Source organism: Hyperoodon ampullatus (genome assembly GCF_949752795.1).
Source record: "Hyperoodon ampullatus genome assembly, chromosome: 10".
NCBI classification, from domain to species: Eukaryota; Metazoa; Chordata; class Mammalia; order Artiodactyla; family Ziphiidae; genus Hyperoodon; species Hyperoodon ampullatus.
In genome coordinates this window covers 12,002,189-12,018,314 of record NC_136923.1, presented here as the reverse complement: position 1 = coordinate 12,018,314, position 16,126 = coordinate 12,002,189, and the positions used below count along the sequence as shown (strand labels likewise).

The 16,126-nt window shown below is 44.0% G+C and overlaps 1 protein-coding gene across 5 annotated transcripts in view; it reads left to right on the top strand.

The window, feature by feature from the left end:
* The window catches only part of ITPR1 (inositol 1,4,5-trisphosphate receptor type 1), a gene marked incomplete at both ends in the record, with an annotated part of 307,403 nt that overhangs the window by 231,371 nt on the left and 59,906 nt on the right, over nt 1–16,126 (top strand). For all 5 annotated transcript variants that reach the window (XM_079713011.1, XM_079713008.1, XM_079713010.1 and 2 more), the window contains 2 exons: nt 5,341–5,541; nt 7,048–7,158. In XM_079713011.1, the coding sequence (XP_079569137.1) occupies nt 5,341–5,541; nt 7,048–7,158 (312 nt within the window). The remainder of the gene's footprint in view (nt 1–5,340; nt 5,542–7,047; nt 7,159–16,126) is intronic.

Here is a 16,126-nt window from a genome sequence, read left to right as displayed (position 1 = left end):
CCTCTCTGCCTAAAACGGATGAGGATGAACAGGAAAAGTGTGTCTGAACTCCTCTAAGATAGAATGTTTTCTCCTAAAATAAATAAATTGGTGGGGGTAGTTTTATTTGAATCGTGATGGTTTGAAAAGAAAATAATTCTAGTCCAAACATAGCAAGGGGAAGGTGCAGCCTTGAAATATTTGCACTGCTGACTTTACCCACCAGGTGATTTGATGGCCTTTCACATGTTAGCTGAGGCCAGACCATTCGGTACCACCACAAGAAATCGCTAACACTTAAAATCTGCTGCAGAATCTCTGCCTGGATAAGTTGAGTAAGAAATTATACTGTTAAGCAGTAAGACAGAACAATTTAATGGAAGTGGGTGAAGGCTGCAGTATTAATACTTACTGTGCTGATTTTTGTTTTCAATCAAATGGGTCCAAAGAGCCTGGGCTTTGAGAAAGCATCGAGGGACTTCCCTGGCAGTCCAGTGGATAAGACTCCGTGCTTCCACTGCAGGGGGCACGGGTTCCATCCCTGGTCAGGGAACTAAGATCCCACATGCCGCGTGGCATGGCCAGAAAAATAAAAAATTAAATTAACTTTAAAAAAAAAGCATTTAGATCCAAGGTCATCAACCGGCCAAATCTGGGCCGTATTTCAAAATGAAGGGATTTCCATCAGCTCCACTGTCAGCCACGCAGGGACTTCAGGCTCTTTCTCTGCTTTGCTGCCCACTCCTTTCCTGCACTGACGTTCCCAGCTTCATCCCTGACCACGTCTGAGTGTGGGATCTTGGCTGTGAGTCTGTTTTTCTTGCCTGTTGCTCAAACATTCCTACTTTGGACATAGAACACGTCGGCCCTTGATGCACTGGCCTGACTTGCCTGGTTGCCAAGATCAGTGGGTGGACAAAGCCCTCATGACCCAAAGGTCTGGGGTCTGGTTACTGGCTCATTGGCTGGTGTTTCTCTGTCTGGAGGCGGACTGTGTCTGCTCCACGCACCGTATCTACACCATTCATCACCGGGGAGACAGGCCAAGGGAGTGAGAGCGATGCCATGGGAAACCACGCTGTCCCACCAGTAAGAAAACAAAGCCTGCAGCTCGACTGTGGTGTCTTTGTGGATGGGGGCCCTACCCTGCTGCTGGGGTGATTTCTAGGCTGAACTTGGTGGCCAGTGCCCTATATTGTTCCCCTATACCAGTGTTACTGGTCTCCACCAACCTCAGGCTCCAAAGGAAAAGTAGGTTGAGACTGTGCATATGTGTGTTGATCTCCTCATCTTGGCGAGTACCCTGCTCTGTGCCCTGCCCTGGGGGTGATGGAGGACCCCCCCCGCCACCTTCCCCTCACAGAGCTGCGCATCTAGGACAGGAGCCACTCGGCAAGTGGGAGACTGCCGTGCAGGGTGATAAGTACTACAGTTGTGTCATCTTAGGGGTTTTGTGGGTTCAGAGCAGGAGAACCAACACAGTAGTAAAGTGGGTCCAGGAAGGCTTCCCAGAGGAGCTGATGTCTGCTGAGTTCTGAGCAAACAAAACACAAGGCTACCTTGAGTCGAGTGCATCCATGAATGTCAGAGGGGCGGTCCTGATGTGCTTGTTTCCTGGACGTGGCTCTGGTTTCATGGACCTGTTCTACCTCCCGTCCGCCCCCTTGACCTGCCATCTTCACAGCACACCCAGCCTCCACTGGGAAAGCAGAGGGAGGCTCCCATTGTATGAATCCACCACTTCTTATGGGGAAGTCTTCACAGTTTTTGTTTTGTACCTTAGCTCTTTGCAAAACTCTGCTTTGAACGAATTCCCTGAGAACCCCATGGGCAGAAGCCCCTTTTAAGGAGTCCTTCCAAACCAACATTCTCTAATACGCCATTCTGCCAGAAACAGTGGTATCGGAGGGAGAGGGAGTGTACAGTATATTTCAATATATATATATTTAAAGCTTAGCAACTTAACCTTTGAAGGTTCTATAACGCCAGCGGTTTTAACTGTTTGAGGCTGCAGAATCCTCCGTTTGAACATCTTAGGCAGAAATGTACGTGGTAAAGGAGATAAGAACAAAGCTGCTTTGTGCTTTGTTCAGAGTAGAAACGACAGAGTGTTAGAACTTTCCTTTCCTCCCTCACCTGCAAGAACCCTGAGAGCTGGGGCATTCCTGGGGTCCTCCAGGGTTTTGCAGGGAGTGGCTGGAAAACCAGTGATCTGGACCAGTGGTTCACAAGGGTGAAGGCTGCACTCATCTTTACAGACTCCCACTAAGCCAGGCACACGGAGGTAGTAATAAAATTGCTCTGATACGATGGTATTTGTAGGAATCCAGTTCTCAAAATGATGGTTTTAAGTGAGATTCAACCACTCTGTATGCCACCCTATTGTCAGTTTTCTGGAACCGATGGTGGATCTCTGGGTCAGGGTTTTCTCGTGGATCCGAGGGAGAAGACATTCTCACGAGGAGAGAATTATCAGCTCCCTGGTATAAGGAAGTGCAGATAAGCCCAGAGAGAGAAGGAATCTGGCCCTTTGAAGTTGCCCAGAGTTTCTTGTCGTATTTAGAACCTTAACTTTCCTGTTGGTAAATGTTCAGTAGCGATAAAGCCACTGAGTTTGACTTTGCTGAATGGGCAGTTGCTGCCTTAAGCAAGCTTTGTTCACAGTAGCGAGAAACTTGATGGGAAGGACTGTTTTTGAACCATTTTCCGTGTGCTTTTGAACCTTCCCCTGAGAGGCTGGCTTTGCCTTTCACCTGGGTTAAGGAATACAGGTCTTGCTCTCTCTCCACTGAAGTCTGTTTAAGCACAGACTTGAAGTCTTTGATTTCCTTCATCTACCCATCTTGACTTGGTCCCTGGCCCTCCAAGGAAGACCACAAAAAGAACAGGACTTTTCTAGTCTGGACAAGGTGGGGTAGGTGGTATGTGCTATGGGTGAACTCCATTCCTTGAGCATAGAAAGAGTTCCCATGGGCCTTTAGCGAGTGGCACGCCTCTGTTTTGGTGGAGAACAAGAGAATATGGAACTGAGTTAGGAAGGAGGGATTCTGGCTAGACATTCTGCAAAGGCCATGAGAAATGGGAGAGGCTTTCAGGAAAGGGCAGCCCACCATCCTTCCTGGGGAGTCTGAAACATGTCACATGTTGGCCTTGATGAGTTCCCAAGTCCCCTTTCCTTCATCCAACTTAATCCAGATACTTCAGCCAGTGTTTATGAAGCCCGTGGCACGAGCCAGTCCCTGTACTGCCTGTTGGTCACCAGTGCCGGTGCTCCAATCTCACTGGAGTCAGGATGGAGGGCTTCCTGAAAGAAGTGACTTGAGATGCCATCCTGAAGGAAGAGGAGTTAATCAGGGTGGAGACAGGGAAGGGGGGAGTGACAGGCAGAGGGAATAGTGGGGCTGAAGCCCGGGAGATGAGAGAATGAAGGGTGCTTAAGGAGCAGGAAGAAGTTCATGGCTGCCAGACAGAGGAGCATGGCGGGACAGATGATGTCCGTGAACAGAGAGGGGCATGGCGGGAGTGGCCATATCACTGAGCAGAGGTGGGGAGGGGCGGGGCCTGGCAGGGATGATGACACAGGAGTTGGAGGGGCCCAGGGGCCTCGAGAGCCATGCTGTGAATTTGAGCCTGGGTTAGCGTGGACGTCTCCTGCCCTCTTCCTGAATACTCCTTCACTCCACCACTGCATGCTGAGGGGTTCAGCCAGGCCCTCGAACAGGTAGCATCTTCCCTGAGGGGCTGGAGCAAGAAATGGCTGCAGAACCCTCCTCTGGCTTCCTGTGACCCTTAGAAAAATAGTCACCTTACGAAAGCCCACGTGGTCTCAAATCACCTGTCCTTCCTCCACCTGCCACCTGGACCTGAATGACTGTGCAATTTCTAGACTAGTCAGGAAGGCTTGAGCAGAAGGGCCTGAGGTTAACTTGGGGTGGCGGTGATGGGGGGATTATTTAGAAGATGAGTCGAGCATAAACTCGATACCATTAATCTGGGCGTTTATGGATGTTTTAAGTACGCAAGGGATACATGGATATATTCTATGAAGGGTTAAATGAAGATAAGTGTTTGGTTTAAGAAAACAGTCCCTGTACCCGTTCCCATGTCTCTACCCAGAGAGAACTGCTGTTGGTTTGGACTGTATCCTTCCTGTCCTTTTTCTGTATATTTGGATGGAAGCGTTGGATACATATTCATCTGCTATTTGCCTTTTTGTTCTATTAACTTAACAGCATGTCCTAGAGATCTTTCCATATTGGCACGTATGGACCTACCTCAGTGTTTCCAACTTGTGATATTAAATGATGTTGATACACTATCATTTGTTTACTTCCCAACTGTTGGGCGTTTAGCTTGTTTCCAGTTCTCCTCGATCTCAAACAGTGCTGTAGCAAACATCCAGTACGTACTTTGTGAATAGTGATAGAAGTGGAATTACCAGGTCAAAAGTTAACATTCGTTTTATCTTTTGATTATATCTTTTTACTTTAAAAAGATGCAATTTTCTACAGTTTTCTACAGTAAACATGTGTAACTTTTATAACTATGCCCAAAAGAATATCTGTGGTTAATCTTCCCTTCTTTTTAAGAAGAGATTACTGGAGTCTATGACGAAAACAAAAAACAAAAACCAACTCCTCTGCATCAGAGTAGACTGTGAATTATGAGGTGGTTGAATGTGGCTTGCTTGACTTTGTTGAGAAATCATCTGCTGTTATGTCTCTTGTTAGCTTTGCAAGTTTACCTGGGGGATACATACTCGGGCACGTGCACACAAGCACACACACATTTACTCACTTTTGTTCCTTCCTTTAATAACGGAAGTGGCCAAACAAGATAAGCCAGGGTCCCACCATGGCAGTGGGCTTAAGCCCAGCCTGTAACACTTCATTCTGTGATGAATTATCCTCAGTGTTAGGTTCTGGGCATTCAGCATCCAGACCACAGCATCATCTTTTAAACATCAACTACTGTCCTTGGAAACGTCAGAAGGCTCTGAACTTAACATGTGATGGGTGGGGAGGTGGGCTGGGGCGGAAAAGAAAGAAATGAGAACTTAAAAAGGCTACTGGCGTCTGAACTGGGCTGTCAGAGAGGAGCTCTCCTCCCCTGCATCCCATACAAGAGCACCTCGGAGAACAGGCCACAGTGTCTGCAGCCATTGCCACAGACCATGTCCACGGTTGACCGTCATGGGGGCTGACTGACTCTTCTGTTCTACCCAACACTGCATCTCTCTGCATAATTGCTGGTCAATCCCAGGCCCCAACCAATTACATACCATCACAAGGGCAGAATGAGTGACCTTTTCCCTCTTCTCTTTGCCTTTGTTCCCCCAACCTGGGGACTGCCCAACTGCAGAACTTCCTTCGTTGCCAAAATAACAAGACCAACTACAATTTGGTATGTGAGACACTGCAGTTTCTGGACTGTATTTGTGGAAGTACCACGGGGGGTCTTGGTCTTCTCGGACTCTATATCAACGAAAAGAATGTGGCCCTCATCAACCAAACCCTGGAAAGTCTGACCGAATACTGTCAAGGGCCTTGCCATGAGAACCAGGTAAATCCATTTGCATTTCGGGGTGGAAAAAAAAGTTTATCATTTTGAAACGCTGTTGATAGGGACTAGTTCAGAAGTCATACAGCATCTACCTAGGGACCTAGGGATTCAGTAGAACTGGAGGCCTTTTCCAAGCAGTGAGGAAGGAGCAACCGAGCATTCTCATGTTTCAGGATGTGACCGAATCACAGGCACTCGAGGGGCTGTCGGGGCGATCATGCCCAGCTTGGTTTGGTTTGAACGGCCCAACTCGAAGTTGACTAGGGATACATATTAAAGTTGGAGTTAAATGAATATGACCAGGAGACTGGGCTCTATTTCAAATATTAGGAAAGGCTCAAAAAGGGGCTACTTCATGGAAGGAGGTTTAAACCTAACTAGAGAGAAAAACCTTGCTGTATATGAGACAACTTGAAAATAACATGAGAAAACGTATGATTGAGACTTGAACACCACAGACGTTCAGAGGAGAGAAGGACTCCGTTAGTCTTGACTTAACGCTTCTCGAGAAGTATATTTTGGGAGTGGAACCCAAGAGTTTCTTGAGTAGAGTCATTGCTTATCCCTGACATCTTGCAGATTTTGTGCGGTTTTGCACTGATGCTAGAATGAGTATGATTTTTAGCTCAAATTATAGCTGTATCCTGGCTGGAGGGGGTAGGCCAGTGCTTAAATAGCCCATTATAAACCCAGTGGCCAGGAAAGGTATGACATGCTGTGTTACTTGGGAAACAAGGCCAGAACCTTCACTCAGAGGAGAAGAACGGCTTACGAGAGGGACCACTTGCCGTATGTTAAAAAATCTGATCTTAGTTGTCCATGACTCCGAGGCTAGCGTTTTGTTAGATCCACTTTCGTCTCCAGGCTTCCTGATGGGACCAATGGGAGAGTTTGAGTTAAAGTGAAAAGGAAGAAAAAAATTACAACAGGTTTTGGGGGAGAGGCTTTATCTAAGTGAATTTCTTTATAACCTCAAGATGGCCTTTCTGCCAAACAGAGGCCTGTTCAAGGGAGCATACTGGGGTGAATTCTGCTGCAAATGGGGATCTTACCTGGGGGAAGGTGATTAATTCTGATATTACGTGAATTAAAGCTTGCTTTCCAAACTTAAGCCTTAAGCAAAAGTGTGCAGTACGAAAACCGAGTGATGTAGAGAGAATGCTGCACACCTCTGAAGGGGAAAACAGCGCTCAGGACCCAGAATCAGTCACACACCATATTTTCCCTTAAGAACAAAAGCCCACCGCACTGTTTGGATTAGACACGGCCAATTTATCAGTTACAGTGTGTGGGGACTTTCCTACTGTTTACTGTTAATTCTGAAACTAGAGACTTTCATCTGTCTTTTATTTTTACCACTTTCTCACGGAAAATTTGCTGCACCCCCCTAGAGACATTTCTGGGACTGGCAAACATTGTGCTGAAATAGCAGTTGAGCCTGTTGGCCTGTGACGTCTGATCTGTGACCAGCGTCTGTGTAATGTCTGCATGTGTCTCTTTCCTCAGAACTGCATAGCCACCCATGAATCCAATGGCATTGACATCATCACAGCCCTGATCCTCAATGACATCAACCCTCTGGGAAAGAAGAGGATGGACCTTGTACTAGAACTGAAGGCAAGTAGGAACTGAAAGCAAAAGACAGTAGCATCTGGAAACCCTTTCGTGTATCGCCTGTGCACACGACGTGGTCACTGCCACGCAACCAAATACTAAAGACAGTTCTTTTAAAGTAAATGAAGGATCCACGCTGCAAGTTCTGAGTAAAAGGCAGAACTTCAGTCTTTCCCTTCCAGATAAGGTCTTGGGACAGGATACCAGCTTTTCAACTCTCAGGTCACATGGAATGAGAAGTCATCACTCAAAGCTGAGAAACAAATGCGAACAGCATCCAAGAACTAGCAGCCTTGATTCTGAAAGCCGCAGACGGAGAAAGAATGGAAACTCCATTCCCTCTGTGGTCTCTCATCTTTCCCCCATTGAGGAGATAGGGCCCGTTGAAGAATAGTACAGCTAAAAACTATCTAGGACCAAAAAAAAGTTGAACTTTTGTATTATCCGGCAACACCTTTTTCTGTTCTGTGGTTGATTTAGCAGAAGGGTGGTTCATAAATGTTGGGTTAAAATAAGGAGAGTTAAACTGTCCAGAATCGTGCCTCTGGGCCTCTGGTGAGTTTCTTTGCATCGTGCACAAACAGTGGCTGACAGATGACTGATGTAGCAGCACCCTTGACATGCTGACTCCCTCTGATACCAAAATAGTTTTATGGGGTGACGAAGCTTAAGCACCTTGAAGCAGTGACTTCAAGGTGATTAAGCTGCTGGGTTTACAAGCCAGCCTCTGGGATGTTTGAGAAGCTGATCCACTAGTCCTGATGTTGATTTCTTGAGTGTACCAAGAAAATTCATTTAAAATAACATTAAAAAGTAAAAACAAATGAACAAAAAGCCCCTCACTTATCTTAGGGCTTCCAAAGATTCTCAGTCTAAGGTTTCAATCCTGAGAATCAGACTTGCAGCTCCATCCTGGTGTCTAAAGTATATTTCGAAATGTTGGCCTTACTGAGCACATTTCATTTTCACCTGTTCCCATGTTGGGGCAGGTTGAGATCTGCCCTCCATCTTGCCCCTGTTTGCAGCACTGGGCACTTTATCACTGTCACAGGAGAGCCTGGACCTACAGGGTTTAGCTGAAAAGCCGACATGTATTTATGGCCTCAGTGGTGCCGGAGGACAAAAAGGTCATTAGGGAAGGTGGTAACACAGAAGCCCACAGGAATTGCACAGTTACTTTTATTTTATTTTAGTATTTCAAAATGAGTGTCCAAACTAATAGATGGTTTGGGTGTATGGTTTAAGTGGATTGGGGGGGGGCACTATTTTTAACTCCTTTGACAAATCGTGTTATAGAAGTGACTTGAACATCATTCAAGCTCACATCCCTGGCTACCATTTATCAGAATATATATGATGAGAGCCTGAAATAAACTGAGAATTCCATGCATTCCTAATCAGCATTTCAGTGGCTTTTTGAACCACTAATCCGGGAACCTGAAGCTTATTATAGAAATTTCTGCCCTGTGAAAAGCCACCTTTTTTTTTTTTTTTTTTTTTTATTTATTTATTTATTTATTTTTATTAGTTTCTGCTTTATAACAAAGTGAATCAGTCATACATATACATCTGTTCCCACATCCCCTCCCTCATGCATCTCCCTCCCTCCCACCCTCCCCATCCCACCCCTCCAGGCGGTCACAAAGCACCGAGCTGATCTCCCTGTGCTCTGCGGCTGCTTCCCACTATCTGTCTACCTTACGTTTGGTAGTGTATATATGTCCATGCCTCTCTTTCCCTTTGTCACAGCTTACCCTTCCCCTTCCCCATATCCTCAAGTCCATTCTCAAGTAGGTCTGTGTCTTTATTCCCGTTTTACCCCTAGGTTCTTCATGACATTTTTTTTTTTTTTAATTCCATATATATGTGTTAGCATACGGTATTTGTCTTTCTCTTTCTGACTTACTTCACTCTGTATGACAGACTCTAGGTCTATCCACCTCATTACAAATAGCTCAGTTTCGTTTCTTTTTATGGCTGAGTAATATTCCATTGTATATATGTGCCACATCTTCTTTATCCATTCATCCGATGATGGACACTTAGGTTGTTTCCAGCTCCAGGCTATTGTGAATAGAGCTGCAATGAACATTTTGGTACATGTCTCTTTTTGAATTATGGTTTTCTCAGGGTATATGCCTAGTAGTGGGATTGCTGGGTCATATGGTAGTTCTATTTTTAGTTTTTTAAGGAACCTCCATACTGTTCTCCATAGTGGCTGTACCAATTCACATTCCCACCAGCAGTGCAAGAGTGTTCCCTTTTCTCCACACCCTCTCCAGCATTTATTGTTTCTAGATTTCTTGATGATGGCCATTCTGACTGGTGTGAGATGATATCTCATTGTAGTTTTGATTTGCATTTCTCTAATGATTAATGATGTTGAGCATTCTTTCATGTGTTTGTTGGCAGTCTGTATATCTTCTTTGGAGAAATGCCTATTTAAGTCTTCTGCCCATTTTTGGATTGGGTTGTTTGTTTTTTTGCTATTGAGCTGCATGAGCTGTTTATAAATTTTGGAGATTAATCCTTTGTCAGTTGCTTCATTTGCAAATATTTTCTCCCATTCTGAGGGTTGTCTTTTGGTCTTGTTTATGGTTTCCTTTGCTGTGCAAAAGCTTTGAAGTTTCATTAGGTCCCATTTGTTTATCTTTGTTTTTATTTCCATTTCTCTAGGAGGTGGGTCCAAAAGGATCTTGCTGTGATTTATGTCATAGAGTGTTCTACCTATGTTTTCCTCTAAGAGTTTGATAGTTTCTGGCCTTACATTTAGGTCTTTAATCCATTTTGAGCTTATTTTTGTGTATGGTGTTAGGGAATGATCTAATCTCATACTTTTACATGTCCCTGTCCAGTTTTCCCAGCACCACTTATTGAAGAGGCTGTCCTTTCTCCACTGTACATTCCTGCCTCCTTTATCAAAGATAAGTTGACCATATGTGCGTGGGTTTATCTCTGGGCTTTCTATCCTGATCCACTGATCTATCTTTCTGTTTTTATGCCAGTACCACACTGTCTTAATTACTGTAGCTTTGTAGTATAGTCTGAAGTCAGGCAGCCTGATTCCTCCAGCTCCGTTTTTCGTTCTCAAGATTGCTTTGGCTATTCGGGGTCTTTTGTTTTTCCAAACAAATTTTGAAATTTTTTGTTCTACTTCTGTGAAAAATGCCAGTGGTAGTTTGATAGGGATTGCATTGAATCTGTAGATTGCTTTGGGTAGTAGAGTCATTTTCACAATATTGATTCTTCCAATCCAGGAGCATGGTATATCTCTCCATCTATTTGTATCATCTTTAATTTCTTTCATCAGTGTCTTATAATTTTCTGCATACAGGTCTTTTGTCTCCTTAGGTAGGTTTATTCCTAGATATTTTATTCTTTTTGTTGCAATGGTAAATGGGAGTGTTTTCTTGATTTCATTTTCAGATTTTTCATCATTAGTGTACAGGAATGCCAGAGATTTCTGTGCATTAATTTTGTATCCTGCTACTTTACCAAATTCATTGATTAGCTCTAGTAGTTTTTCGGTAGCATCTTTAGGATTCTCTATGTATAGTATCATGTCATCTGCAAACAGTGACAGCTTTACTTCTTCTTTTCCAATTTGGATTCCTTTTATTTCCTTTTCTTCTCTGATTGCTGTGGCTAAAACTTCCAAAACTATGTTGAATAAGAGTGGTGAGAGTGGGCAGCCTTGTCTTGTTCCTGATCTTAGTGGAAATGGTTTCAGTTTTTCACCATTGAGGACAATGTTGGCTGTGGGTTTGTCATATATGGCCTTTATTATGTTGAGGAAAGTTCCCTCTATGCCTACTTTCTGCAGGGTTTTTATCATAAATGGGTGTTGAATTTTGTCGAAAGCTTTCTCTGCATCTATTGAGATGATCATATGGTTTTTCTCCTTCAACTTGTTAATATGGTGTATCACATTGATTGATTTGCGTATATTGAAGAATCCTTGCATTCCTGGAATAAACCCCACTTGATCATGGTGTATGATCCTTTTAATGTGCTGTTGGATTCTGTTTGCTAGTATTTTGTTGAGGATTTTTGCATCTATGTTCATCAGTGATATTGGCCTGTAGTTTTCTTTCTTTGTGACATCCTTGCCTGGTTTTGGTATCAAGGTGATGGTGGCCTCGTAGAATGAGCTTGGGAGTGTTCCTTCCTCTGATATTGTTTGGAAGAGTTTGAGAAGGATGGGTGTTAGCTCTTCTCTAAATGTTTGATAGAATTCGCCTGTGAAGCCATCTGGTCCTGGGCTTTTGTTTGATGGAAGATTTTTAATCACAGTTTCAATTTCAGTGCTTGTGATTGGTCTATTCATATTTTCTATTTCTTCCTGAGTCAGTCTTGGTAGGTTGTGCATTTCTAAGAATTTGTCCATTTCTTCCAGGTTGTCCATTTTATTGGCATAGAGTTGCTTATAGTAATCTCTCATGATCTTTTGTATTTCTGCAGTGTCAGTTGTTACTTCTCCTTTTTCATTTCTAATTCTACTGATTTGAGTCTTCTCCCTTCTTTTCTTGATGAGTCTGGCTAATGGTTTGTCAATTTTGTTTATCTTCTCAAAGAACCAGCTTTTAGTTTGGTTGATCTTTGCTATCGTTTCCTTCACTTCTTTTTCATTTATTTCTGATCTGATCTTTATGATTTCTTTCCTTCTGCTAACTTTGGGGTTTTTTTGTTCTTCTTTCTCTAATTGCTTTAGGTGCAGGGTCAGGTTGTTTACTCGAAATGTTTCCTGTTTCTTAAGGTGGGATTGTATTGCTATAAACTTCCCCCTTAGAACTGCTTTTGCTGCGTCCCATAGGTTTTGGGTCGTGGTGTCTCCATTGTCATTTGTTTCTAAGTATTTCTTAATTTCCTCTTTGATTTCTTCAGTGATCACTTCATTATTGAGTAGTGTATTGTTTAGCCTCCATGTGTTTGTATTTTTTACAGATCTTTTCCTGTAATTGATGTCTAGTCTCATAGCATTGTGGTCGGAAAAGATACTTGATGCAATTTCAATTTTCTTAAATTTACCAAGGCTTGATTTGTGACCCAAGATATGATCTATCCTGGAGAATGTTCCATGAGCACTTGAGAAAAATGTGTATTCTGTTGTTTTTGGGTGGAATGTCCTATAAATATCAATTAAGTCCATCTTGTTTAATGTATCATTTAAAGCTTGTGTTTCCTTATTTATTTTCATTTTGGATGATCTGTCCATTGGTGAAAGCGGGGTGTTAAAGTCCCCTACTATGATTGTGTTACTGTCGATTTCCCCTTTTATGGCTGTTAGTATTTGCCTTATGTATTGAGGTGCTCCTATGTTGGGTGCATAAATATTTACAATTGTTATATCTTCTTCTTGGATCGATCCCTTTATCGTTATGTAGTGTCCTTCTTTGTCTCTTCTAATAGTCTTTATTTTAAAGTCTATTTTGTCTGATATAAGAATTGCTACTCCAGCTTTCTTTTGATTTCCATTTGCATGGAATATCTTTTTCCATCCCCTTACTTTCAATCTGTATGTGTCTCTAGGTCTGAAGTGGGTCTCTTGTAGACAGCATATATATGGGTCTTGTTTTTGTATCCATTCAGCCACTCTGTGTCTTTTGGTGGGAGCATTTAGTCCATTTACATTTAAGGTAATTATTGATATGTATGTTCCTATTCCCATTTCCTTAATGGCTTTGGGTTCGTTATTGTAGGTATATTCCTTCTGTTGTGTTTCTTGCCTAGAGAAGTTCCTTTAGCATTTGTTGTAAAGCTGGTTTGGTGGTGCTGAACTCTCTCAGCTTTTGCTTGTCTGTAAACGTTTTAATTTCTCCATCAAATCTGAATGAGATCCTTGCTGGGTAGAGTAATCTTGGTTGCAGGTTTCTCTCCTTCATCACTTTAATTATGTCCTGCCACTCCCTTCTGGCTTGTAGAGTTTCTGCTGAGAGATCAGCTGTTAACCTGATGGGGATTCCCTTGTGTGTTATTTGTTGTTTTTCCCTTGCTGCTTTTAATATGATTTCTTTGTGTTTAATTTTTGACAGTTTGATTAATATGTGTCTTGGCATATTTCTCCTTGGATTTATTCTGTATGGGACTCTCTGTGCCTCCTGGACTTGATTAACTATTTCCTTTCCCATATTAGGGAAGTTTTCAACTATAATCTCTTCAAATATTTTCTCAGTCCCTTTCTTTTTCTCTTCTTCTTCTGGAACCCCTATAATTCGAATGTTGGTGCGTTTAATGTTGTCCCAGAGGTCTCTGAGACTGTCCTCTGTTCTTTTCATTCTTTTTTCTTTATTTTTCTCTGCATCAGTTATTTCCACTATTTTATCTTCCACCTCACTTATCCGTTCTTCTGCCTCAGTTATTCTGCTATTGATCCCATCTAGAGTATTTTTCATTTCATTTATTGTGTTTTTAATCGATGCTTGATTCATCTTTAGTTCTTCTAGGTCCTTGTTAACTGTTTCTTGCATATTGTCTATTCTATTTCCAAGATTTTGGATCTGGGAAATAGAATCTTGGATCAGCTTTACTATCATTATTCTGAATTCTTTTTCAGGTAGACTGCCTATTACCTCTTCATTTGTTAGGTCTGGTAGGTTTTTATCTTGCTCCTTCACCTGCTGTGTGTTTTTCTGCTTTCTCATTTTGCTTATGTTACTGTGTTTGGGGTCTCCTTTTTGCAGGCTGCAGATTCGTAGTTCCCGTTGTTTTTGGTGTCTGTCCCCCGTGGCTAAGGTTGTTTCAGTAGGTTGTGTAGGCTTCCTGGTGGGGGGGACTAATGCCTGTGTTCTGGTGGTTGAAGCTCGATCTTGTCTTTCTGGTGGACAGGTCCACGTCTGGTGGTGTGTTTTGGGGTGCCTGTGGCCTTATTATGTTTTTAGGTATCCTCTCTGCTAATGGGTGGGGTTGTGTTCCTGCCTTGCTAGTTGCTTGGCATAGGGTGACCAGCACTGTAGCTTGCTGGTCGTTGACTGAAGCTGGGTGCTGGTGTTGAGATGGAGATCCCTGGGAGATTTTCGCTGCTTGATATTATGTGGAGCTGGGAGGTCTCTTGTGGACCCATGTCCTGAAGTTGGCTCTCCCACTTCAGAGGCACAGCACTAACTCCTGGCTGCAGCACCAAGAGCCTTTCATCCACCCGGCTCAGAATAACAGGGAGAAAAAGTAGAAAGAAATAATTAGTAGAAGAAAGAAAGAGAGATTGAAAGAAAGGAAGAAGGGAAGGAAGGAAGGAAGGAAGGAAGAAAGAAAGAAAGGAGGGAGGGAGGAAGGATGGAAAGAAAGGAAAGAAAGGGAGGGAGGGAGGAATGAAAGCAAAAGGAAGAGTGAATGGAAGAAGAGAGGGAGGGAGGGAGGAAGGAAAGAAAGAAAGAAAGACAGGAGGGAGGGAGGGAGGGAGGAAGGAAAGAAAAAGAAAGTGGAAAGAAGAAGGGTGGGAGGGAGGGAGGGATGGAGGAAAGAAAAAGAAAGAAGGAAAGGAGGAGCGGAGGGAGGGAGGGAGGAAGGGAAGGGAGGAAAAAAAGAAAGAGCAGGTAAAGTACAATAGAATAAAGTATGAAATATAGTAGCGTTATTAAAATTAAAAAGTAATTATTGAAAAAAAACACGGACCGAAAGAACCCTGGGACATATGGTGGAAGCAAAGCTATACAGAGAGAATCTTACACAGAAGATTACACATACACATTCACAAAAAGAGAGCAGGGGGAAAAATCAAAAATCTTGCTCTCCAAGTCCACCTCCTCGATTTGGGATAATTCGTTGTAAAAAGAGGAAAAGGGCGAAAAGTCTGAAATCTTGCTAAGTCCACCTCCTTAATTTGAGATAATTCGTTGTAAAAAGAGGGAAAAAAAAGGGGGGGAAAGTCTTAAATCTTGTCCTCAAGGTCCACTTCCTCAATTTGGGATGATTCGCTGTCCATTCATGCACTCCACAGACGCAGGGCACATCAAATGGACCGTGGAGCTTTAATCCGCTGCCTCGGAGGCTGCACAGAGAGATTTCCCTGTCTCTGCTCTCACAGCTCCCGGGTCTCAGCCTTGGACCTGGCCCCGCCTCTGCGCGTAGGTCGCCGGAGGGCGTCCGTTCTTCGCTCAGACAGGACGGGTTTAAAGGAGCCGCTGATTCGGGGGCTCTGGCTCACTCAGGCAGAGGGGAGGGAGGGGAATGCCCTCTCCTCGCGCACCAGGCAACAAAAGGGAAAAAAGTCTCTTGCCTCTCCGGTAGCTCCAGACCCTTTCCCCGGACTCCCTCCGGGCTAGCACTAACCCCTTCAGGGTCTCTTCCTGCCGCCAGCCCCAGACCTCTCCCTGCGCTCCGACTGAAAGCCGATACCCGAGCCTCAGCTCCCAGCCCCGCCCGCCCTGGCGGCCGAGCAGACAAGTCTCTCGGGCTGGTGTGTGCCTGAGGGCACCGATCCTCTGTGCCAAAATCTCTCTGCTTTGCCCTCCACACCCCTGTTGCTGTGCTCTCCTCCGCTACTCCGAAGCTTTCCCCCTCCTCCACCTGCAGTCTCCGCCCTCGAAGGGGCTTGTAGTGTGTAGAAACCTTCCCTCCTTCACGGCTCCCTCCCACTGGTGCAGGTCCCGTCCATATCCTATTGTCTCTGTTTATTCTTTTTTTCTTTTGACCTACCCAGGTATGTGGGGAGTTTCTTGCCTTTTGGGGGGTCTGAGGTCTTCTGTCAGCGTTCAGTAGGTGTTCTGTTGGAGTTGTTCCACGTGTAGATGAATTTCTGATGTATCTGTGGGGAGGAAGGTGATCTCCGCGTCTTACTCTTCCGCCATCTTCCTCCGGCTCCAAAAGCCACCTTTTGATAGCACAAAAACCCGATGGAACTGCTGTGATCTGTGCTTGGGGAGAAAAAAAAATACTGCCCCCTCTCACCAAAACAACAACTCTCGAGTCCTATACATGAAGAAGCATATGGATTATCATAGGTCTGGGGCCTAAAATGAGCTCAAGTCAAGAAGTA